Source organism: Suillus fuscotomentosus (genome assembly GCF_016647785.1).
Source record: "Suillus fuscotomentosus strain FC203 chromosome Unknown F5891scaffold_132, whole genome shotgun sequence".
Taxonomy (NCBI): domain Eukaryota; kingdom Fungi; phylum Basidiomycota; class Agaricomycetes; order Boletales; family Suillaceae; genus Suillus; species Suillus fuscotomentosus.
Window position 1 is genome coordinate 2008 of NW_024539644.1, and position 25256 is coordinate 27263.

Here is a 25256-nt window from a genome sequence, read left to right on the forward strand (position 1 = left end):
AGAGAGCAAGCATGAACGGGTGCAAGAGAGCGAGCACAAACAAAAGAGTTAGAGCGAGCATGAGAACGGGCGCGAGGGACCAGAAGTATAGGTCCGTAGACATTGATTGGTTCACGAGAGAACGGGTAGGCGCAAGAGATAGTAACTGCAGGAGTGCAAGATGCTTCGCAGTAAGAATATAGAAAAATGATAAAAAGTCAAAACGTACCTTGAGTCTCAATGTCACCAGCATTGGTCCCTTTCAACTCCCTGGCGAAAACAAAGGACTTGGAGAAAATTGAGCGTACGTAGATCTTGTTGAGAAAGTTCCATCTTGGTTCCGTCACCACTGGCACTCTAGATGGTACTGTATGCACAAAATAGCAGGGACAGCAGTAGGAGACCCGCTTTCAGCATTTCATCCCTGGGCGTTGGTGTTAGCCTCTTGACTACTACACATTGACATCCCGAGGTACTGAAGAACTGCAGTGACTTATAGAAAAAAATAGCAAAGCCTTGTCAGGACTCAGGCGGCACAACGCTTATGTAATACATAAGATTGATGCGTAGTTCAGCCAATAATGAGCACTGCCGCATTATTGCCTGCGAGGAGCCGCCCATTATCGAGCACTCATGATACTGCACTGACGATACTGCATGTTCCATCGACTGGTATGCGAAGGAATGATTATGTGTGTGCGTCTCGTTTGTGTGTGTGTCGCGTCTGTGCGTGTGTGTGAGTTTTGTGTGTGACGAATAGTTGAACAGATCCAGCGCCATATCTTTTGCCAGTTTTCATCATTGAGTGATTTGAATCAGTCAAAGTACGTGGAAAGGTGAAAGTGGTAGACTATCATCAGGCTGCAGGTTCTTGAAGTGCTTTCAGCTGAACAGTCCATTTTAAACCGCATATGTATAATGAGACTGCGCAAAGATATCTAATCGATAATCATTGATATGCTGTTGACCAAGTATGTAAACAATCTGCTCCAGAGTTGTTGCAATTGCATTATTCTAATAATGCATAAAGCTCTTCGAAGGGCTTATGCGTTACTATGTACCTGCGTCCCACAGTGGCACCCATCCAAAGTCCATGCATTACGAGAATTATGCGTTATGCACGGAGGCAATTGTATTCACCGGGAGGATTGCAAAGATCTAACAAATTTTGTGTGACAGAGATAATAAGATTGAATGCTGTTACTCACATACAAAGACGAGTCTGTGCGAAGCGGAAAAATACCATCGCACAAGAGATACGAAAGACGGAAGAGGTTTTCAACATGGATCTGAACCGCGCGTTCAACTTGAAAAGGATACATACAAGAATAAAATCCCACCTTGCTGACACGAAACTCAAGCCGGAGGTCATACTATATATCACTGTCCTCCACTAAAGGGGAACTTCCAGGCCAGGAGTCAGTATTTGGTACGAGACGCATGGCCGGAATTAGAGGTTGAGTGAAGGGACATTGCACAGCGATATACTACCCACTTTGAATACAGCCAATTTATCCTTGCTGAACAAAGCAACCTGAAGGTCTCATACACTGAAAAGTAGCCTCTTGTCTGAGATACCGCTGAAGTGGAGTGTCATGCACAGGCGAGTACAAAGAGCTCACCCCACGAAATTCTCAAAACCTCCGAGCCGAGCCAAGAGCAATATGTTGAATAGGGCTATGTGCCGTCCCAATATAAGTTTCCGTGTACAGAGAAAGAAGTTAGTTAGGTTCAAACATAATTTGGGAGTGGAATCGCGTTGGAAAATACAAGATTGACCTCTGAACTTGACGAATTTGAAGTGTTTGGAGGCAAGGTCGTTGTAGGATGTTTGAAGGAACGGAATAAACATATAAGCGTTAGAGCCTAACAAAAAGTCGCAATTATGTCAAAACTAGGTTGAATTGCAACGGGGCAAGGTAAAAGTGGGCAATACCGAACCCTAGTGAATAGAAATGGTTAGACGAAAATAGTGAAATCTGGTTTATAAGTATGAAAGTAGCTGGTAATAGTACAGAAAAGGATCACAGATTATCAAAACCTGTTGAGATCGAGGCGCTGGTGACCTGGGGAGTCAAATTTGCATGTAATTCAAGATGTAGGAACTTCATACATACATAGAAAGATCACCCCAGACTGGTTCGTAATTGGGAGTTTTGCGCTAGCAAGCAGTCAATTTCGGCCTCACGCCGCTCAAACTCTGCCTGACGTCGGTCAAACTCTGCCTGACGTCGGTCAAACTCTGCCCGACTCCGGCCAACCTCCGCCTGACACCGGTCAACCTCCGCCTGGCTCTGAGCCAGACCATGAGCCAGACCATGAGCCAGACCATCCATCCATGTCTGTAAGAATCACAATGTTAATATCGTGCCTCTAGTCCATAAAAGGCTGACCTGCTGTGTCCTGGCATGCTCTGCTTGCCTCTTCAGCTCTGCTTCATTTTCGAGGCGCCTCCACTCATCAGCGTACCCCTCGCACACGGCCTCCACACTGTCTGCCCTTTCCACATTAAAACCATGGTAGCAAGAGCGTTTTCCTTGCCAGGTTGACTCGAGACCGCCTGGGAAGAGCTGTTTTATGGCCTCCCAGACAGTACTGGCGAACCAGTAGCACTGAAATTGATACAGGTGGTAGTCGGGAGCATGCATGTTTATAATAGATAAGAGAACCGATATCTGGGTTGCCGAGGGACGTGCGGATGTGGCAGAGAATGTGAGGGTGCAAAGACACTGGTATTGGCCATATCTCGATTCTAGGTGCTTGTGAGCGGTAGTACCTGTGTTTTTGGTAGTAGAAACGGAATCAAGGGCGGGAGTTTGTAAAGCTGAAGGGGAAGTGATGCCCGATGAGTGCGTAATAGGTGTAGAGGAGCCACTGTCGTTCGAGGATGGCTTTGGAGCACGGTCTACGACCACAACGGCAGTTGCAGGCACTGAAGCATCCCAATGACGAAAATATAGCACAATAAATTCATGCTGTTTTCGTTTGGTAGCTTTGCAAAACATGAGTTGTTCAAGGACACACCGTGGAGGAAAATTACTATTCAAGAGCATTCCCCTCCATGCCGCAACCTCAAGTCGAATCTCGCCCAAGGTAAATAACCCCGGGACATCAGTAGGAAATTCCATGGAACGGGAGAAAATGGCAGAAAGGAGTCTACGAAAACTGAAATCGTACTTTGAGAACATTCGCAAGTTGAAAAGGGTTTGAACAGGATTTGAACATGTGCATGAGGCTCAGAAGACAGCGATTTGCAAAACGTGTTAAGATATAAGATTAGTGTTGGGGCCAAATCATTTGCAGGCAATTGTGCTGACATGACCATCAGATAAATTTTAGGTGCGGCCGGGGAGAGAATTTTGCTTGGTAAATTATAGGTGTGCATAATTAAAATCACATGCTGTACACATGTCACATGGTGGGAATGGGAAAAAGCGGCGGAGAATTGAAAGATGGGAAAACTCGTTTGCGCTGCACAAAGCTCTCGTATCATGTATGGGACACTATTACAAATCATCTTCTGTGGTGCACTATCTGAGTGGGAGACTCTTTAGGGTAGAACAAGTGTGGTCTTTAGATGGTTTCTGAGTAAAGGTTGAGATGGATGTGAGAGACGTGCAAATTTGAAAGTTGGACTCACCAGATGTGTGAGCTTGTTTCTATCAACTTATTATATGCCGAGCAATGGACACAGTGCAAGGACAGCAACTTACACTGGCTGAAAGATTCGCAGTGGCTATGAAGCAGACAGGGAAACAAACGAAACAGGATGAATGTGCATCACTTTGGAGCCATGTCGTTCGTTTTTTTCATGAGTCCCCTCAGTTTTACTACACTCCAAGCTCATGGTAGATGCAGTACAGGCTGTGGAGGTGACTTCCGCTGGCATTGATGACGTTGCTGTCGATGCCTCGCATGGTTTGCGCCAACTACTTTTGCATCACGGAAAGCAATTTCTTATTCAATGCTAAGTACACTAGCTCGGTCTGCACGTACTACAAAAACTCATCTGGCATCCATACCAGCGCCGGGTCGGTTATTCCTCAAATCCGGAGTCCACTCGCATTTCAGACATCTCCTAGATAACATGGATCTCATACCTCCAATTTGATCAAGCTCAGTCAAAACTCAAGTTGGACATCCACATATTACAAAAACTCGTCTGGCATCCATACCAGCGCCAGGTCGGTTATTCCTCAAATCCGGAGTCCACTCGCATTTCAGACATCTCCTAGACGACATGGATCTCGTACCTCCAATTTGATATGTCCATTTCCAATAGTTTTTTTTACCTTGCTGATTTTTTACTTTTCTCGAGCAATAAGAAGACATGAGGATTCAGATGAGTTTGCGTAGTGGTATCTGCATGTGATCCCGTGTTTTGAACGAGTCAGGGTGCTTGTTATTGAATGAGAAACTACTTTCCTTGAACAAAGAAAGTGGCCTGAAAATAAGCAAGGTAAGAAACTACTGGAAATGGACAAATCAAATTGGAGGTACAAGATCCATGGTATCTAGGAGATTCCTGAAATGCGAGTAGACTCCGGATTTGAGGAATAACCGACTTGACGCTGGTATGGATGCCAGATGAGTTTTTGTGATACGTGGATGTCCATCTTGAGTTTTGACTGAGCTTGAACTCATGACTATCCCCCCAGTATATAAAGGTCGTCGTATTCGATGGCGACCTCCTCAGTTTCATCACTTGAAGCAACTCCCAACCCTCAAGCTACATAACACATCTTATCATCATGGTTTCCAGCAGCACTCGCGCCATCTTTAACGTGGAGTATTCCAACCAGGTCGTGGACTTGAAAGAGGGCGGACAAGCCGACGGCACTCCTGTCGTGGGCTATGTCTTCAACAGGGCGGGAACGAACCTCCATCAGCGTGTCAGTGTTCATTCCTTGGTTCAGATCATCCAGGCTAACGATCGGGGCAGTGGTACGTTGAAGTCCTCAAGACGGACGCGGAAGGCAACGTCACAGTTCATTTGACCAACAACGGAAATGGAAACTACCTGAGGGTTGAGACAGCGCTTCTTGTAAGAGATGATATTCGCTCCTGCGATGTACTGCTGCGACGCGTCTTTGAATTTACAGAACCAAGGTCTCGAAGGCAGTCACTTCTCCATGAAGTGGCTGTTGGTCAAACAAGGCGACTCTGGGAAGTACTTGTGAGTGATGCGGCTGAGAACTGTGGACCATCGTTCTACAGGTCACTTACCTATGCACAGCATCAAAGTCCCGGACACAAATTTCGCATGCGTCCTTCCGGACAACCACAATTACACCCAGGTACGGTTCCAAGCTCGTTATGCGACGGACAGAATAACTCATGATTTGTATTTGGTAGATCAAGCTTGCTGTCTTGGACGAGAGTGACCCAAAGCAGATGTGGATGTTCCAGGAGGTCTAAGTGAAGTTTTGGCCTGGATTCGCCCAAAGAGGTTTACAACAGTCCAGTATCTCCTTTCTTTTTGCTCGTCATCGTCGTAGTCGTCGTTACATGCGTGTTAAGTTTGCCTGTTTATAAATCGCCAGTCCTTGTCTGCCATGCTGCCCATTCTATCAGAACTATAGTGCGACGTGATTCTGTGCGAGAAATTTGAGCTGTTGGCACATAGCAATGGATGTCTGAGAACCTAGATTACCACGAGGAGTTCACAACACCAGATTTCTTCACAGATACAGTAGCTTTCGACAGAGATCCAAAGTGGCGGCAGAGCTCACAGAACTAGGGCTGGCCACCGTAACCGTATACGGTTACGGCCGTACAATTTACGGCGGGCTTACGGGTACTACCCGTACCGTACCGTATGTCGTACAATACATTCAAAATGTTCAACGGTACGGTACGGGTCATCATACGGTCATATGACCGGCTGTACGGTCGTACGGGAGATGAAAAAACGTTGAATTAGTAAATTACAGTAGTACTAACTTGCTCACCTGATTTCGATGCTTACTTATATTTGCAGATGAGTCCAGCGAGGATGATGAGGAGTACGCTGACGCTGATGAGGAAGCTGAAGACGATATGGGGACAGGCACTGCCGCACAAACCTGGACACATATCCATCAGATGATGACGAAGAACCTACTCCAGCTCCTCCGTCACGACCAGTCAAGACTGTGCACGCTCCGCTGAAACAAGGCACATCGGCCCGTCATGTGACTGGTGTCTGTCTCATCCCCAGCTGTGGAAAACCGTCTTTCGTTGAGTAAGTGGTCACTGGAGATCGATTGCTACGAGAGACTAGATGTTCTTCAGAGAGGCAGTGACCCAAGTCGGACTGGTTCCTGGATGCATCATGTGCCAACGCTACCCACGGCCATAACGCTGCGCAGGAACGGGTGCGCGTAAGTCTCATGCTGAGTCTGATCATCAACATTTGAAGATTCTAATGTGGGGAAGTGTTCCTGCTCACTGGTGGAATAAGCAGAAAAGCAAACAAACGCAAGAAAACACAAACTAGTTGATGAAGTGCTCGGCAGTGGCTTGTACTCCGCCATTTTGTAGGCCTAAAATTGTCTCGTATGCGGATTCCCCGGTTAGGAAAGGATCTGCACTGAAACCCTATATATTAATATGTTGTACTACGATAACACAATTTGCGTCACCTTTTTGAACATCACTCCACCGGCTCATCCCTCTCCAAAGTACTAGTATTGTTTCATGTAGTGTACCACCAATGATATACAACTAGTATACCACATCTTCAATGAATGTCGATAACTATCATGATAGTACACAACGTTCACATTCAAATTTGAGCCAGTGGGACAAGGTTCCTGCCGGCGAAGCTCGGCCCTTTCTAGTCTTTGCTATCGCTGTCATTATCTTGTAAGCTGTGTTATGTCAGTATTCAGATACGCAAAAATGCGAAAATTGTGCTATGTTCAAATGGGGCTTTATTTGGCCCTGTTGATATCAGCAAAAATGCGAAATTGAACCTGATCTTTTCTGTGTCTATCATCTGCTCTGTTACTACTGTCACATACAAAGCTCTTATATTCTATGGTTGTTATGCTATATATGATTCAATGATAAGCTGTGGTGTGTTACCATTGATATAGACAAAAATGCGAAAATTGTAATAATGTGTGGCTTTGTTTGGCACTGCTGACATAAGCAAAAAATGCGAACTTGAACCAAATCTTTTCTATGTTTGTTCTCTTCTTTTACTGTCACTTACCTGACAAAGTTCTTCCTTTCTTTGATTTGTGTCTAGAATATTATAATTATTTTTCTTGTCCAGTATCACCATGTCTCTATGAGGCTGGTTGGACATCCCTGTGTTGGTGTCTCTATGAGGCCTTACCTGGGAGCTTGGATGTGGTCTTTTTCTTCCCTCTTTTTGTCCAGTATCACCATGTCTCTATGAGGCTGGTTGGACTTCCCTGTGTTGGTGTCTCTATGAGGCCTTGCCTGGGACCTTGGATGTGGTCTTTTTCTTCCCTCTTCTTGTCCAGTATCACCATGTCTCTATGAGGCTGGTTGGACTTCCCTGTGTTGGTGTCTCTATGAGGCCTTGCCTGGGACCTTGGATGTGGTATTTTTCTTCCCTTTTCTTGTCCAGTATAACCATGTCTCTATGAGGCTGGTTGGACTCCTCCTGGGATGGTGCCTCTATGAGGCCTGTCCTGGGGTATTGTTGATCTGGCTCTGTCTCCCTGTCTACTGAACTGTGCCTCTATGAGGCTGGTTGGACTCCTCTTAGGATGGTGCCTCTATGAGGCCTGTCCAGGGGTATTGTTGGTTTGGCTCTGTCTCCCTGTCTACTGAACTGTGCCTCTATGAGGCTGGTTGGACTCCTCTTAGGATGGTGCCTCTATGAGGCCTGTCCTGAGGTATTGTTGGTTTGGCTCTGTCTCCCTGTCCACTGAACTGCGCCTCTATGAGGCTGGTTGGACTCCTCTTAGGATGGTGCCTCTATGAGGCCTGTCCTGAGGTATTGTTGGTTTGGCTCTGTCTCCCTGTCCACTGAACTGCGCCTCTATGAGGCTGGTTGGACTCCTCTTAGGATGGTGCCTCTATGAGGCCTGTCCTGAGGTATTGTTGGTTTGGCTCTATCTCCCTGTCCACTGAACTGCGCCTCTATGAGGCTGGTTGGACTCCTCCTGGGATGGTGCCTCTATGAGGCCTGTCCTGGGGTATTGTTGATCTGGCTCTGTCTCCCTGTCCAATGAACTGCGCCTCTATGAGGCTGGTTGGACTCCTCTTAGGATGGTGCCTCTATGAGGCCTGTCCAGGGGTATTGTTGGTTTGGCTCTGTCTCCCTGTCCAATGAACTGCGCCTCTATGAGGCTGACTGGACTCCTCCTGGGATGGTGCCTCTATGAGGCCTGTCCTGGGGTATTGTTGGTTTGGCTCTGTCTCCCTGTCCACTGAACTGCGCCTCTATGAGGCCTTTTCTGGGGTATGTTGAATGTGATATATCTAATGTTGGGTATTTAAACCATGGCTTTGAATAATTCTCCAGTGGGGTGGCCTGGAGTATCTCATGTTGGGCAATATGGGCAGATATTGGGTATATGGATGGGTGTTTGAGCTAGAGTTTTGGATATAACACTCCCTTGGGTGATAGCACTGTCAGATAGCATGGTCCCCACAAGATGGCGATCATGTGAATCTTAGGTGGGGTAGCCCAGAGTATCTCATTGGGAAAGATGTTTAAACTTGGGTTTTGGATATGACACTCCCTTGGGCGATAGCACTGTCAGATAGCACGGTCCCCACAAGATGGCGATCATGTGAATCTTAGGTGGGGTAGCCCGGAGTATCTGATATTGGGAAAGATATTTAAACTTGGGTTCTGGATATGACACTCCCTTGGGCGATAGCACTGTCAGATAGCACGGTCCCCACAGGTTGGCGATCATGTGAATCTTAGGTGGGGTAGCCCGGAGTATCTGATATTGGGAAAGATGTTTAAACTTGGGTTTTGGATATGACACTCCCTTGGGCGATAGCACTGTCAGATAGCACGGTCCCCACAGGTTGGCGATCATGTGAATCTTAGGTGGGGTAGCCCGGAGTATCTGATATTGGGAAAGATGTTTAAACTTGGGTTTTGGATATGACACTCCCTTGGGCGATAGCACTGTCAGATAGCATGGTCCCCACAAGATGGCGATCATGTGAATCTTAGGTGGGGTAGCCCGGAGTGTCTGATATTGGGAAAGATGTTTAAACTTGGGTTTTGGATATGACACTCCCTTGGGCGATAGCACTGTCAGATAGCATGGTCCCCACAGGTTGGCGATCATGTGAATCTTAGGTGGGGTAGCCTGGAGTGTCTGATATTGGGAATGATGTTTACACTGGGGTGTACTTGACTATAACCTCTGTATTACTCGAACGCAAATATTTTGGATGGTCCGCAGATATGATAAAACTGAGTGTTGCAGGCCCCAGAGCGCATTCAGGATTTGGGGTGTGTTATCACTGATACCCATCAGAATAAGATATCACGGTCAACACAGGTTGAAAATTGTCATGTGAATCTTAGGTGGCATAGCCTGGAGTCTATGATATTGGGCAATGTGATTCACTTCATGGAGGCTCTGCGCTCAGAGAATTTGAGTGCAAAACATCACGTAGATTACAGGAGTCATGGCCTGTATTTGTCTGTTGCCATATTTGTGGTTGTTTCTGTCGCTACGTGCCAATTCCTGTCGCCGTTTTTGTCCCAATTATTGCTACTGTTTCTGTCACCGTTTCTGTCAACCCGTCCCAATTCTGTTACTGTCTCTGTCACCGTTTCTGTCACCGTTTCTGTCAACCTGTCTGAATTCTGTTACTGTTTCTGTCACCGTTTCTGTCAACCTGTCTGAATTCTGTTACTGTTTCTGTCACCGTTTCTGTCAACCAGTCTGAATTCTGTTACTGTTTCTGTCACTGTTTCTGAATGTTTCTGTACCTGCTTCTGTCTGAATTTCTGTTTCCACTTCTGTCACCTTTTTCTGGTGCCACCTTGAGTCCCTGATTCCAATTTTCTAATTTCCTGGTAACTTGTCAGTGGCAATGCGATGATTTTGAATGTTCAAAAACAGGATACTCACGGCCAGCCCTTGATAGGATGGAGCACAAGGGTGGCACATAAAACTGCATAATTCAGTTTTATGAGCAGATTGGGAAAGGTTTCAGAATAAGGGAAACCAGTAAAAGAGGAATGAGTTGTTGAGGGCAACATGGCATTTATGACAATTGCGGCATAAAGACATATGTAACCGCTGAATTTTACTTTGTTTAGGTTGAATGAATCAGGCCTAAGACTTGGACTACGGAACAAACCAGTGTCCTCAGAGGGCTCCTTAAAGTGGGTCGTTCATCAAATTATGCGTCTATTGCGCAACTTTTATTCTAGGCCAGATACCGAGATTTCATTTGCAATGTGACCAAACGTGACACATTTGATTATTCCGAATTAATTTATAAACGCCGAGCTGGCAACGGCAGTTGGCAGAACGGTAGAATGGCAGTTGGCAGAATGGCAGAAGTCGGCAAAATGTATTGTGAGTGTTTTTAGCTCTTTTCAGCTATGTTTATACTATGGCAAAAATAGTTTCAACTACTACATCGAGGCTATGCCTTCTGACGTCAAAAGTGCATCAACATTCCACCCTGATACATCGTTTGAGCTTCGATTGAGTACCTCAGTCTCTTTAACGAAGCCAGTTGGTGTGATACCTTTGTTAACCCTTTCTAGCTCACTCCAGTCAACGAGGCCGTCATCCAGAACATCCGGCACATCACCTGCAAACAAACTACCGCTTGCCTCATCATTTTCTCGTGGTTGGCCAGCCTCCCGCGTCTTGCGCTCGAATCTTTCAAATTCATCCACCAACTCCTCATCTGTAATTGATTCCGGATCCGCAAGATAATCCTGGTCATCAGAGTCTGTTGCGAGGGGAGGGATCCATGCAAATGATCTTTGTAGCTCGTCAATGTCCAGTCCGTTTTTTTGTAGCAAGGTAGCCACGAACTTCTGCGCGAGTACGATCAGGGGCATTGGGACATGTTTTTTGGTCAATTAAATGTTTGAGATGGTTATCGTCACGGCCCTCAATGGATGCCGAGCAGTAGTTGCATGTGAAGAAGTAGCGGTTTGAGTTGTTTTTGACTTTCTCCCCAATAACAAAGTGGTCAGACACAAGTTTTCGGACGGGACAGCCCTTGGACTTTGAGGCCATGGTAACAACCACCAAGATACATTCTAAGTTTTCTAACATATGTCAAATTTTTACTGTTTGTTAGTCAGAACAAATACTAGGTCATAATATTTCTGCCGACTTCTGCCAACCACCTTCGACCTACTGCCGGCAATTGCCACTTGGCAATTGCCACCGGCAGAATGGCAGCATTCTGCCAACAACACTACGTGCAACACAAGTACTTATGGAGGTCCGCACTGGACAAAAATACAACTACTCGGATGATCTCCTTGATAATCAACGGTCCGTCGTGCACTGCAAAGGAAGATTCAAACGGTTGTATTCAGTTTGGCAAACCATGTATCTGACATATCCAAAACTCTAGTTCAAACACCCAGGAAGGCACAGTTATGATGGGCATGAAAGAAGAACAAATTCAAATACACAAAAAGGGCCTAGCAGAGCCCCAAAAGGACAGGATACACTGGACAGCAATCAAAGAAGACAACGATGGTGTAAGTTGTCAATGAAAGAAACAGTGAAATTTGAAAGAGAAAAAGATTCAACTCGCACGTTCGCTTATATAAGTAGTGCCATATCTGTCACCATATCTGTCACCTTTTCTGTCACCACTTCTGTCTCAATTATGTCACCGTTCCAATTTCCACTTCTGTCACTTTTTCTGTCACCACCTCTATTGCGAGGATAAATCAGAAAAATAATAACAGGGTGGTACTTCATAAAGTCAAATATAGAGTCAAATAATGTCATACGCCACATGTTAACTTATCACTAGAAATACATTCCAGCCTCCTCTGGCGTGAGAAAGGCTGAGTGACATTATCTGCTAAGTTGGGCTGAACCGAGCGTTAGCTCGGGGTGGGATGCAAGCAGGTGGAGCCGTTGGGAGGGTGGGAAAACCTGCTTATGAGTTCTATCATGCCATGACTCCTTGACTCAAAACACATGCTTAAAGACTCGAGACGATGGAATAACGGAAAATAAAATTACGGGTGTAAAACGCGGTGCGAATTAAAAGGGAGTGGTGGGTGGGTCCAAACAACGATTTTAAGGGCGAGTGAGGATGCTCAGTATATGCCCAACTCGATTCGGACGAAGATAGAGACACGAATGAAGCTTCCGCTCAGCTGGAAGTGTGGTGCCGGGATACTCCGGCAAGCTGCATTACACGGCACCTGTACATTCCAAATTGGTGCCTCAGAAGTCACATTGATCTGACAGAATTTCAGCAAAGGTGGGATAGATAAGGACTGCTTCTAACACTCATCAAACATCGCTATTAGCTAGCTATGGTCTCAATGCCTGTGGTGGATCACGGTAGGTTTGTACAGGACCATCTAAGCATATCGCTGAAAATTTTTGCATTGCAGAAGCTCGGGTTGTGAAAGTGTTCCAGTTGCCTGTAATGGACTCTCAGCCACAATTTTGGGCTCAACAAGAAGTACAGACCGAACCACCTTCCCCACCAACAGAACAGGGCGTACATGAAGTTAATGCGCAAGCTGAAAACCTTCTGCAATTAATTCAAGCAAACTTCATGTGCCCAATGTAAGTGGTTTACAACATATCTCGAATTGCCAAATTCATATCAAGCCCAGATGCTGGGATGTCCTGTCAGCATGATGACAATATAATCTTTTCATTCAGCTAATTCTTGCTTAGTGTGGCCCCAGCGACTTACTGCCCGGAAGGGCATGCTGCCTGTATATATTGCTTAATGCAATCGGCCTTGCACCAAGGCTTTGAGAGATGCCCAGTGTGTCGGTCAAAAAGTTCGGTAGCAGGAAGTCACCCTTTTATCTATTTGAGGGTCATCCAGGATGCTGTGGTGTCCTTGATGGATGGAATTTCCCGAGAGTTCGTAGATATTTCCACTGAAGATGGGGAGTCACAGGAAGATGAATTGAGGTCCTATGCACGTGGACCTATACGGGATAATTGGCAAGTTCGATCCAGGTGATCCCGAGTTCCACTGGATATCAATGTAAGGCTGAGATTTTTCTGACTGTTGGCGCAGGGTTGGTTTAAAAATTTTGCATGACCTTCGGCAACTCCGGCATGTAGGCTTCCTGGACTTGGGTCGCATTGTTTCATGGGCCCGTACCCAGCTGCCAGCCTCATCGACTCCACCTGCAGTCAGAACCTCGTACCAGCCTGCATCCACAGTTGGTACCTCAGCCGAGCTTCCCATGTAAGGTGGTCTTACGAGTTTATGTGGTGTGGAACTCATTCCACACTGACTTAGCTTACTGGATTAGATGCTTCCCATCTGGAGACAACCTCTTACAGATATGTCACTACTCAGCCCTTCACAGTTCATCAGAGACTGCCAGCCCCGGTCAAGCTTTTGATATCCAGCAATGTGCAACTACTCAAATAAGGTGTGGCATGGAATTTAGGAGTTGGACCGGAGAATATGTTAGGAATTGGGCCCAGATCAACCCAGGCTTAATGAGATCTATCCATACGCACGTCATTCAACTTGTAATATCAATATTTGCTAGGAAAGTCGCATACTTAATACAAGATCTGCCAAAGGGTTCATTACGGAAAAACGATAAATGATCTTTAATTGGCTGACTACGCATCAGGCATTTGCTCCACAACACTATATTGATCAATGCGTCCTTATAGGACCGGTGAAGCGATTCCTGGGGAGAGAGCCTCCATGAGTTCTTTTCTTGGGGGACTTGATTGTGTTCTGTGATGTGAGGTCCATGTCACTGTGTCCTTATAGGACCGGTGGGACCATTCCTGGGGAGAGCGCCTCCGTGAGGTCTTTCATTGGGTGTTTTGATTATGTTCTGTGATGTGAGGTCCATTTCACTGATTTTCACTAAGTTCTAAGGTTCTGTCCTATAGTAACCACTGAGATGAGATATTATGAAGCATTGTCACATTAGGCATGCAAACACTGCTGCCGCTGGGTAAACTAATGGAGAGTCATCAAGAGGGCCTGGTTGGCGCCCTGCTCACAAATCCTGCCCAACTGTGTTCTCCCTGAATCATCTCTTCCTCATCTATTATAGCACCCTGTTCTGCTAAGGTCCAACCATACATAGAGTCAGAGGTTAACACATCATTCCAGTTTAATTTGAATAATGGAGTCACCTCACCAGGTGTGGATGGTGAAATGCTCATCTGGCCCAAGGCGTTTTGGATTGAATGCTAACATCCCCAGGTGTGAGTTGAGCAGAAATAAAATATTTGAATAATATTGCTCGCCTGAGACGCAGATCCTGATGGCATGGCAGACTCTGTGGCCTTGCCCTTGCCCTTGTCCCGGCTGGAAATTCGAGTAGGGGGCTGCTTGGAGCCGGCATCTTTGGGAACAGGCTGCATCCAACATACTGATGAGAAGGTGGGACTATGACATCAATGGACCAACCTTTAGCGTTTTGGCCTTCTTGATTTTCCTAACTCCAATAGGTGCAGAGGACTGTTCAATAAATTAGCCACATACTGGGTATTCTGATGAGAAACATACAGCTGGACGCTTGGATGATGATCCGGGAACAGGCACATTGCGAGGCGTGGGTGTAGGCAGAGCAGTCTCAGCTGCGGCTTTTGTAGCAGCTTCAGCCTTAGCATTGGCTTCAAGCTGGGCCTTTTTGACATTGGCCTCAAAAAGTTCCAGGGCAACCCTCAGGCAGTTGTGCCAACTGTCCTCATCAGTCTCCACCATCGGAGCACAATCGTTTCCGCTGAGTTTGGCCTCCAGCTCCATCGTTGCATAATCCAGAATGTCAGTTGTCTGATCCGGTAAAGAACCGTAAAGTGATCGGATGACAGGATCAATGTCAGGCCTTGAAGACCAAGTGGCCCAGTCTGTGATCTAGTTTATAATGCAGAAAGCCAGAACAAATGGGACACTTGCCAAATTTGATCGACATTTCCCAATCATCTGGAGGCAACCAGCCAGGACCTGGAGGACTTATCCTTCTGTTATGATAAGTAACCAGCGCCCAGGAAAATAGGACGTCTGAGAACCACTGTCTTGTCATTTTATTTGATGTGGGTAGGACCTGGCGCCCACTATTATCTGGGGGAGGGTAGAATTTGCTCCGGACTTCCTCGAAAAAAGCCTCGCGTATGTGGTGCATATATGCAGATCCTCTGAAAAATTTTCCTCTCGTGCCTTCGCTGAATCGTTGGCACAGTGACATGTACCAGAGCCCATACATCGCGTGCTGTGCAAATCTAAAGACAGGTTTTGACGTGGCTGGTATATACAGTATGTGATGATGACCGCGCAAGACAGGAAAACAGTCGCGCGTTGGATCATAAGCCCCGCAGTGATAAAGTATCGGACGCCAATCTGGAGGCACGGTGCCGGCCCTGGCCCAGTAGATGCCGAGATCCATCAAAGTGACAGACCGAAATACCTCCATCGTGCTTGGGAGGAAATTCAACGCGACGCAACGAAGCAGAAAGGCTGAGTGTAATTCTAAAAATGGCCAGACTGACGGCTAGGGTTCTGTGATTGTGTTAGCTGGTTGATTTTGATAAGTGATAGAAGCGGCAACAGAAACGGCAACAGAAACGGCAGCAGAAACGGCAGCAGAAGCGGCAACAGAACAGCGGCAACAATATTATATGTGTATTCACTGCGTTTAACGCGTGATTTGACAAAGTTGCACAAATCCACCAAAATAAACTTACACGTATGAAGGGCCGCGCTGGACAAAAAATACGAAAATTGATTTTCACAAAACTTGTGAGAAAGATTCTGATGTCCAAGTTCTTTGATAACAGAAAAGTGAAATGCAAAGAACCAAAAGCAAAACACAAACGACAAATTCAATTCTCATTGGTACACTGACTAAGCATGCTATGTGGCAGCCTACCTCACAGTCTGTCCTCGACTCCCGATACTGGGCCATTCTGTATTGCTACAGTCTCATTAGTTCTTCTCTCCCAGATATCGGCTTGGGAAATATTCTGCCTAAGCTCTCAAGTTATAGCCTGGAAGTACTCCTGCGCAATCTACTATCTTCAACTCGCAATTGTATGTCCAAGGCCCACCCACCCAATGCTTTCGAGGTCAGTATTCAGTGAGAACGTCCAAGGCTTGGGTCTCACCATAACATTGGTCTCAGATAACCTTTGCAATGACACGAAGTACATTACATCGTAGACTTCAGCAGGATGGAGCATGCCAACTCCAACTAAACACCACGACGAATTCCCCCCCTGAACCTGCTCAAACTCGGTGAGACAAATTCGAACATCCCTCTTCGGTGATTAAACATGTGGCCGTCACAGATGTCTCATGGACACGAAACCCAGCTTGGTTCGAGCTGACATCTCCTAGTGTACACCACAATCACGCACTCTTTTGGTCTCTCACATCGCTTGGGTTTCTAGAAACTCGCTCGAAAAGCCTGGAATTATCATTAACGAATCGTCCTTCTCCTTAGCACTAGGTTTTCCTTCCTCTGGACAATCACGTATTATCCTTGGATTTCCTTTACTACATAAGCGCCCATCATACAAGCCAACTCTTCCCGTGAGTGAAAGCTTTCGGTTTAGGTTGCTCTACAGATCTAACTTCAGTATATATCGATCCACATACGGTACGGTGACTTCAGCCAGCAATGCGAGGAGTTCCCAGTGGATCAGTGCTTTGCCCCGTTGTCTGTCATTGCATGCAGGGTGTCTAAGGTGCAAGAATAGCTTCGCACACGAAAATGGATTGAGGCTATCATAATGAGCGATGAAAGGGACCCGGAGTGATGGTCAGATGTTAGGGCGTTGGGGTGGATGTGGGTAGATTATGCAGCAGAGCAGACGGAGGTGATACATAGAAAATGGTGAGCCGCTTAGATGTCATATTTCATTCTGACGCTAAAAGTTGTGGCTGTTACCAGGCACCCGGTGCTCTTCGACGCTATCATTCAGTCGAATGGAACCTTCGTTAGCACTCGTGGTTCTACTACGTCCACACTAGCTAACCATAGAGTACAGTCGTGGCATGACGGAGCGACTCGGCTCATTAAATGGGGTAGCCGGGCGCAGATGACCATTGATGCGGATCGGAATGCTAGAATCAAGACTGTTTTACGCTTGACAAATCCTTGGCTACAATGTTCTTGTATTTCTGATTTATGACGTGCATAATGGTCGCTCTCGGGCTTGAATTCACAGGCAAAAGCAACAAAAGCTTAATCTTCTTCTTAGTGCACACCGGCCTACATCGGTATGCTTCATTAAATTTGTCGGCATCTCAGCCGTCACAACAGCAAAGAGTGATGCATGGCACCTGTTCTACTATGCTAATAAACCGCAAACACTCGCTTGGCAGCATTAAGCCTTGCGCTATCACCAAGTTGAGTTCGAAGAACAATGTGAGTGTGGTGACCAAGCTCATTATAACCTTGCTGTATGGTCTCGAGAGGTAGTGGAATTTGCTGACTCCAGGTTTGTCCATGCCCAACAATGGTTGAAATTGTACACGTGTGCGCAGCGACTTTATCTATGGTCATCTGTTTCCCAATGCAGCCAAATGTAAACAAGAGTTGAACAAGAGACTTCGAAATCACAAAATTGACAACTAATTTTGTTCGATTCATTATTTTGAAATAAGAGAAACTCGCAATTGATCTTTCTCACTGGTTTTGTGAAAATCGATTTTCGTATTTTTGTCCAGCGCAGCCCTTCATACAGGTGCATCCAACTGTCTTGCTGTGTAGATCTGAGCAGCGTCATGATTCTCGATGGAATGATGGCGAAGTTTTCAAAACAACAACATCGAAGAAATCTGCTACATTCAGTTGTTGAAAATAATTATAATTTCATTGCTTGCAGTTTTGAGAACTTGGAACTTAAATATTTCAAAAATCACCTAGACCACTGGGTGCCTTCATTTTAACCATAACCGTTACAAATAGCGCGTAAGTGGACCTCAGTAGTATTACCCTGATCATCCCACAGAAGTTTAGAACCATGGCAGATCTGATGGAATGGCAGCCTGCACCTGGCACTAATGCTGGAGATGGTCATAGGATCAACATAGGCGCAGCATTCAACAATGCAGGTCCAAGTGCCAATGCAGGTCCCAGTGGTCCCAGTCCAACCACTTCCCGTGTCACACGATCCAGCTCTGCCCGTGTCCGAAATGCAGTCAATGACCAGGCCCAGGATCAGGAGGAGGAGGACGATGACAACGATAACGGAGATGGCGGCGGGGCTGGTGACCATAATCACAATGGCGAAGACCGTGACGAGGAGGAAGAAGAAGATGATGATGATGATGATGATGAAGAAGAAGAAGAAGAAGAAGAAGAAGAAGAAGAAGGTGATGATGACGAGGACGACAGCAGGAGAGCAGGGGGGCACAGTGGCAGCACTGCAGCTGCAACATCCGCTGTTGCACAAGGCGGGAGGGGCAGGAGAAGAGGAAGAGGAGGAAGAGGAGGAAGAGGAGGAAGAGGGGGTGCTAGAGGAGGTGCTAGAGGAGGCGCCACAGAACAAATACCTGAGGCCCTGGGCCGGGCTTTGAAAGGCAGGTCACGTCCGATATTGTGTGGTCAGTCCAGATTGCTGTGAATACCATGAATACTCCCCAACTCTTTTCTCTTAGATACTGATGATGCGATGGGTAGGCAGCAGAGAATGATTTGACTTGACTACACCTGCGGCTAATGCTTCCTCATCAGATATTGACATGGATGATCTTGTGTCTCCATGGAATCAGCGCGTTGTTCATGGCCAAAGTCAGGCCATTGACACTGGAGGTAGGTCTTGACATTGTCATATTCTGGTTGTTCCCCCGTATGCTGATCCAATGGTGGGCAGAGGGGTTGCCTGGTGGGTGTCTGGTTTACCTGGAAAGATCTAGTTGGCCGCAGTCTGACCTCCCAGCTTGTGGACAGCTGATTCCAGGTCTGAGGTGCTGGCGCTGGAGGCGTCTTCACTGATGCAAGATGATGGCACCATGACTAAATGCAGCAGCTGCTCTGATTTTGGAGAGTTGAAGAAATGTGCCCGTCCAGGTTGTCCTCATGCCCTGTGCTTCAAGAAGTCAAATTTGCACCCCTGTGTCAGCAATCTAGGCCCGGGTGAATTTTGGTGCCCCCCATGTTGGAGCCGCAGGCGCTCCAGTCCACTACCGGTGAGTCAGCCACAACTGAATCCTGGACTTGCGGGTGACCCCGATTTGTTGACAGTACTCAGTGGTTGCACAAGGTGCCTACCTCACTGGCCGAAGTCACACCCATCGCCCACTGGTGTTTCACACCATCGCCTTGAAACTTGGCGGATACCCGGAACTTCTGTTGCGCTGTCAGTTGGAGGAAGAATTTTCACCTTGCAAAAATATGGTGAGTATTATTTCAATTAACCTGAGCTGATGTATGACTGACATCAAATATGTGTCAGTTGCAGTGCACCAACATTGAACTGGTCACTGGAGCTGCCTGCCTGCCTAACGTCCGTGCCTGTGTCCGCAATGCCCTGGCCTTTGTGAAGGCCAGAAGAGAGACTGATTTGTTGGTTCTGTTAGACACACACTCAGATTATGGGAATGGTGAGTTGGTGCACAGTGTTGACAAACATGGAAATGCCTGGACTCAGGACGCCTCGGAGGTGGGCCCAGGCTGACTCTTCCTGTTTTCTTTTGTTGACCCGGATCTCAGGTGCTCCGCCATTACTTGGGCCCAGAATTGTGGAAGCGGTCCCTGGACATGACTGGCACGAAAGGAATGATCCTGCTGGCCTGTGGTCCAGCGTTCACGATGCGCTCACATTTTGAAACGATCAAGTCATTGGTCTCCAGGTATGATTTCCCTTGCCCCAGGGTCTTTTTGATGACATTAGTGAATTCAGCAACCGCCTGTTGTTCATCATCGGCTTCACTGCTCATTCGGTTCAACCCTCTGTGGTCATGCCCTTCATGCTGAGGGTGATCATACAGGTCTACATTCATCAAATGCCTGTTGAGCTAGCCCTGGAGCAGGAGATTGTCAGCTGGACTTTGCTGTCCCATACCCCTGTGGTGTTAGTCTGTTGGAATCAACAAAGGCAGCTGATTAGCCGGAGATACATAGCGTCCACTCCTTCTGGTTGTGTGTGGGGCCTTCCCCCCCGGTGTGGCAATCATTTATGCAATCCAGGGCTCGGGGACATCCGAGCCAAACGGTCGCCTCGACAAGGCGCCAACTTCGTGAAGTTCCGGTGCAACCGCTGTGGCTGGGATTCCGGTGGTTACAAACCCAAACCTGGCTGGCTTCATCAATTCTCTCCCCATGATTGTTTGTTTTCTCATAACTTTCCTCTCACTGTAGAGCAGGAGGATTACATCCGTTTGTGCCCCAGCCGTACTCCTCATTCATGTTGAGTGCCCTGGGGCATTCATATGTTCATGTTTTAGATAATGTTGCGCATTTGCTGCCCCCTTCCATATGTCAAATAATACAGCCCTGTTTCCCATGCAGCAAGTGTGAACGCCAACACCATCCGCAGATATGCACTCGAGTTTGCGCGTTCCTTTGAATGCTGGATTGGTCCACGCTATCCACGACCCCAGACCACGATATTGAACTGAGTACATAGGGTACATCGTCTACTTCATTTTCTATTTTACCTTTTTGCACTTCTATGGAGAACATCGCAATGTAGACTGGTGACCAGCCCATCTATGAGGCAAACCATCGATAGATGGACTGGTAAAACTGGGTTTGTATGGATCAAGAGCAGATTCTCAGGATAACGTGACCTCTAGCCAATAAAAAAACTAGGTTTTTTCAACAAGTATTAAAATAAACAATAACATTGTCACTAATTGACGCGACACGACGCGTCCTCATGCTGCAAAATCAATGGACCAGCAATCACTGATACAGGGAATCCACGTTGCATCACTCAATGCTCTTCGAGCAAGAAGATGCCCTTCGTCGGTACAGGTAGATGGTCCCTACCGTTATTCATACTTAACAATAAGAAACTCGAAGAGGAAATGATTGAACTTGGGAAAATCCTTCAGCAGGAGATAAAGTCCTCCAGTGAAACACGCACTGACATAGATAACCCTCAAGCGGCATTCTGCCGCTTCAAGAGTAAAGCAATTCAACTGTGCCGCTCAACAGCCAAGAGACTGATACCAATGAAGAAACAAAAGCTCTTGTCACAGCTCCGCGCAACCAACAATGACCCGAACCTACCGGACGAGGATAAACACATCGTCAGTATCGCACTGCAGGATCAACTTAACCAATTAGAAATAATTAAACATGATAAAACAAGAGACAATCTTATGGCGAGAATGCGACTCGAAAACGAGTCCCCAGCAAGTAAACTCTGGGCTAAGTCAGGCAAAGATCAGAAATCGAGAGACACCATCATTGAACTAAAAACGTCAGACTCACCACCAGAGGCCCCAATCTATATACAGCGTTCAGACAAAATGTCAGAGCTGTCAAGAGACTACTATGACTCACTCCAAAGGGAAGGCATATCACCAACAAACGAGAGAGAAGAAGCGCTGGAATCCACTCTGAATGCAATCATGATTAAACTATCCCCCCTGAACAAACAGGAACTTGCTAAATCACTCACCAAAGCGAATGTTGAGGAGGTTCTAAAACTCCTACCGAACGGAAAAGCTCCTGGAATCAACAGTATACCATACGAGTTCTAAAAATGGCTCCAGGAAAAATCAAAAACAATTCCGAGGAAGAGAGGAGAAGATCTACCTTTTGACCTAACTGAATGTCTGACGGCAGTCTTAACGATATCGAAACACATGGAGTCGTGAAGGACTCAGGCTTCTCGGAAGGCCTACTGCATCCGCTGTATAAGAAAAACGACAGGAGAGAAATCGCAAACTACAGACCTATAACCCTACTAAACGGGGACTACAAGACCTTCACTAAGGCCCTGGCGCTTAAAATAGCCCGCTCAGTACCATCAATAATACATGAGAATCAAGCCGGTTTCGTACCTGGTAGAAGTATTACCGACCAAATACGCCTCACGCAAATGGTTATGGAGTACGCGGAGGTGGAAGAGGAAAACGGTGTCATAGTAGCGCTAGACCAAGAAAAGGCGTATGATAAGATTACATGTGGAAAGTCTTAGATAAATTCGACTCACCGGACAACTTCACGAACACAGTAAAAGCCTTGTATAACGGCGCAGAAACATCTGTAATGATAAATGGCGAGATCAGCTCAAAGTTCAATATAACAAGGGGAGTGCGCCAAGGTGATCCCCTATCATGCTTACTATTTGACCTAGCCATTGAACCCTTAGCCGAAATGCTACGGAAATCAGAACTTACCGGTTTTAAAGCCAAGGACATGGCTTACCACATTGTAGTAACTATGTTTGCTGATGATACAACCGTATACCTATCGGAAAAAGACAGCTTTAAGACCCTAAATGATATCTTATCCTGCTGGTGCAAAGCGTCAGGAGCACGTTTCAACTCATCTAAAACGGAAATCATACCAATCGGCTCACGAGAATATGGTGATAATGTGATATCCTCGAGAAAAATAAGCCCTACACAAGACCCGCTGCCTCCTAGTATCAATATCGCGGGAGAAGGAAAAGCCATAAGAACTCTTGGGGTCGGCAATGGCATAGAAGAACAAGCCATATGGTCCCCGATCCTAGAAAAAAAATAGAAAAAGCCCTACAACGCTGGGAAAAAATGGCATCCCTCCATAGAAGGACGCAAAATCATCGTTGAAAGAACGATTGGAAGTATGACCCAATACTTAGCTACCGCACAGGGCATGCCAAAAGAGGTGGAAGACATCCTCTCAGCCAAGTCAAGTAAGTTTGTCTGGGACAATGAAGGAAAGAACACAGTAAGCATGAAGACGCTATGTGCTCCTATAGCGAAAGGCGGAAAGAATGTACTTCACCTCAAGAGCCATAACAAAGCCATCAAGCTCAAATGGCTGAAAGGCCTACTCGCCCCAATAGAAACAAGACCTCGGTGGGCATTCTTCGCGAATGCCATTCTAGCGAAAGCAGCACTAAACTCACCCATAGTTAAACATAGCGCCAAGATCAACCCATTCCTCCAGACTTGGTCCCCGTCCCAAAAGAGGCTACCCTCCAACCTCCGTCGAATCATCCAAACCGCAAAGAAATACGGTACCCGTTGGGAGGCCATCACCATCAATCCTTCCATCGCAAGGGAACTACCAGTGTGGTTTCACATTGGCGCTTCGGCGGACCTAAATAAGTTGAACAACCACCTATATGCGGCATGCTTAAGAGACAATCATCTCGCCACCTCCGTGGGCCATATTGAAGCAATAGCTAACAGGAACTCACCGCTCCATAGACAAAATAAAAACTGCACGTGTAACCACTGCGCACAAGACCGAACAGAGTCGAGGTGTGAAAAACCCTACAAATGCACTAAATTAGCACAAAGTATCCTCCGGTGCATCTTACCAAAGTGGCATCCACTGACGAGCTCCCCGTCCTACCCGCTCAACATAGCACCTGAGCAAATCACTGACGAAACAGATGAAAACGACCAAACACAATGATATTTGACCCTACTTACCCATCCCCAGACTCGCTGTCCTCCGGGTTCAGAATCTTTGTGTCTTCTAACACGCCGTGCAACACACCAGCAAGCCAAGCACCTAAACCACCCGGTGAACAACCACAACTGTCCATTATAACCATCGCCGATACTCACAAAGTGGATAAGGATGGCTTCCACATCTCAGGAGGCGGAGCATGGTTTGGGACGAACGATCCTCGCAATAAGTCCATCAAAGTGCTGGAGCACCTCGCAGCACCTGGCGCCGGAGAAATAGGTGCCATACTCTCAGTAATATCAACTCTTCCCACTAACGTTTCCTTACAACTAATGATCAAATCATCCGTCCTCCGGAAAAGCCTCACCACTAACCTCGCGAACCTCGAGGACATTGACTGGTTGGACCACCCCAACAAGACACTGATGAAATCTTTAGTTGCCAGTCTAAGAAAACGATGCGCACTTACCACGCTGACGGACGTTGGCAAATTGACAGATAAAGCAAGCTACAAACACGCTATTGATCTAGCGAAAAACGGCATGATCAAGGATAAGCATGACGGTATCATGATTAAGGTCGACGCACCAGATGAACTATCCGGAGTAAAACTGTGCATAGGCACCCAACGCCTCTTCTATAAGAACATTAGGAACATACAGAGCAAAAGCAAGCAAAGGAGAGAAACTAACATGAATATGGCAAGAACTCTGCACGCAGTCGGCGAAGTAAACGATACAACCCCTATAAGCGATCAAGTCTGGCTATCCATTAGAAACAAGGACATCCCTAAAAACATACGAGGTTTCCTTTGGAAAATCCTACACGGCGCCTACAAGATAGGACAATTCTGGGATAAAATACCTCAGTTTGAACATAGAGGACAATGTGGACTTTGCCGCATACCTGAATCAATGGAGCATATTCTCCTAGATTGCGGCAAATCGTTAGCATCAAGAGTAATCTGGAAAGCAGCCAAAGACCTATGGCTTAAGCGAGAAACCAGTTGGCCAGAAATAAGCTTCGGCACAATACTAGGGTGTAACTTGATGACCCTCCGCAACTCAGACAGTAAAACGAAAGTAGGAGCCACCAGGTTGTTCAAAATCTTGATCCTTGAATCAGCCCATCTCATTTGGAAGCTTCAATGCGAAAGAACCATCAGATTCGATGGAGATAAGGACAAATACCATTCCGAGACAGAAATTTACAATAAATGGGTACACGCCATTAACATGAGACTAAAATTCGATAGGCTACTCACCGAGTCATTGAGATGCGGTAAACGGGCTACTAAAATTGACCTGGTCCTAAAGACCTGGAGCGGCCTCTTCAAAGACGAAGACAACCTTCCGGATAACTGGATCCGACAAACAGGGGTTTTAGTGGGTATGACGCCTCACCGGCCTCCGGGCCGGAATAGGTAAAACTCATCGAGATGTAGAGTTCCACACTGCAAACGCGTACATCAAGTATTTCCTCTGGGTGAATTTCCTTACAACTTAACGGGTGAAACTGCCTATCCTTAAACATATCCTCTAGAATTGACCTTGTCAGTTGCTATTGGGTAATATCGTTCCACCAAAAGAAA

The 25256-nt window shown here is 46.5% G+C and overlaps 9 protein-coding genes across 9 annotated transcripts; 6 read left to right on the plus strand and 3 right to left on the minus strand.

The window, feature by feature from the left end:
- Window positions 1-2105: 2105 nt before the first annotated feature.
- F5891DRAFT_1212483 (uncharacterized protein) lies at window positions 2106-3215 on the minus strand (the record flags this gene model as incomplete). Its single annotated transcript, XM_041369222.1, has 2 exons — window positions 2373-3215; window positions 2106-2321 (listed from the first exon to the last, which is right to left on the minus strand). The coding sequence occupies exons 1-2, from the start codon at window positions 3165-3167 to the stop codon at window positions 2106-2108; spliced, it is 1011 nt and encodes a 336-aa protein (XP_041217971.1). The 5' UTR covers window positions 3168-3215.
- A 1515-nt stretch (window positions 3216-4730) lies between these two features.
- On the plus strand, window positions 4731-5397 carry F5891DRAFT_1197791 (uncharacterized protein; the record flags this gene model as incomplete). Its single annotated transcript, XM_041368528.1, has 5 exons — window positions 4731-4871; window positions 4922-5023; window positions 5082-5155; window positions 5216-5276; window positions 5335-5397. 5 exons carry the CDS (start codon window positions 4731-4733, stop codon window positions 5395-5397), a joined length of 441 nt encoding a protein of 146 aa, XP_041217972.1.
- Window positions 5398-6329: 932 nt separating this feature from the next.
- Window positions 6330-6558, minus strand: F5891DRAFT_928601 (family 3 glycoside hydrolase; the record flags this gene model as incomplete). Its single annotated transcript, XM_041373916.1, has 2 exons — window positions 6330-6408; window positions 6455-6558. Coding segments are annotated over 2 exons (183 nt in total), but the record flags the coding sequence as incomplete, so codon positions are not given.
- A 5899-nt stretch (window positions 6559-12457) lies between these two features.
- F5891DRAFT_986805 (uncharacterized protein) lies at window positions 12458-13539 on the plus strand (the record flags this gene model as incomplete). The annotated part of the gene is made up of 6 exons (XM_041377815.1): window positions 12458-12476; window positions 12530-12707; window positions 12822-12915; window positions 12979-13115; window positions 13224-13350; window positions 13405-13539. 6 exons carry the CDS (start codon window positions 12458-12460, stop codon window positions 13537-13539), a joined length of 690 nt encoding a protein of 229 aa, XP_041217974.1.
- A 788-nt stretch (window positions 13540-14327) lies between these two features.
- On the minus strand, window positions 14328-15343 carry F5891DRAFT_986806 (uncharacterized protein; the record flags this gene model as incomplete). Its single annotated transcript, XM_041377816.1, has 4 exons — window positions 14328-14495; window positions 14548-14598; window positions 14647-14994; window positions 15119-15343. The coding sequence occupies 4 exons, from the start codon at window positions 15341-15343 to the stop codon at window positions 14328-14330; spliced, it is 792 nt and encodes a 263-aa protein (XP_041217975.1).
- Window positions 15344-18104: 2761 nt separating this feature from the next.
- Window positions 18105-20703, plus strand: F5891DRAFT_986807 (uncharacterized protein; the record flags this gene model as incomplete). Its single annotated transcript, XM_041377817.1, has 10 exons — window positions 18105-18687; window positions 18742-18759; window positions 18818-18895; window positions 19154-19272; window positions 19328-19480; window positions 19539-19745; window positions 19796-19935; window positions 19977-20224; window positions 20273-20410; window positions 20594-20703. 10 exons carry the CDS (start codon window positions 18105-18107, stop codon window positions 20701-20703), a joined length of 1794 nt encoding a protein of 597 aa, XP_041217976.1.
- Window positions 20704-21042: 339 nt separating this feature from the next.
- On the plus strand, window positions 21043-21795 carry F5891DRAFT_1197796 (uncharacterized protein; the record flags this gene model as incomplete). The annotated part of the gene is made up of 1 exon (XM_041368529.1): window positions 21043-21795. The coding sequence occupies one exon, from the start codon at window positions 21043-21045 to the stop codon at window positions 21793-21795; it is 753 nt and encodes a 250-aa protein (XP_041217977.1).
- Window positions 21796-22867: 1072 nt separating this feature from the next.
- Window positions 22868-23466, plus strand: F5891DRAFT_1197797 (uncharacterized protein; the record flags this gene model as incomplete). The annotated part of the gene is made up of 2 exons (XM_041368530.1): window positions 22868-23410; window positions 23458-23466. The coding sequence occupies 2 exons, from the start codon at window positions 22868-22870 to the stop codon at window positions 23464-23466; spliced, it is 552 nt and encodes a 183-aa protein (XP_041217978.1).
- Window positions 23467-24234: 768 nt separating this feature from the next.
- On the plus strand, window positions 24235-25092 carry F5891DRAFT_964519 (uncharacterized protein; the record flags this gene model as incomplete). Its single annotated transcript, XM_041376100.1, has 1 exon — window positions 24235-25092. The coding sequence occupies one exon, from the start codon at window positions 24235-24237 to the stop codon at window positions 25090-25092; it is 858 nt and encodes a 285-aa protein (XP_041217979.1).
- Window positions 25093-25256: the final 164 nt, after the last annotated feature.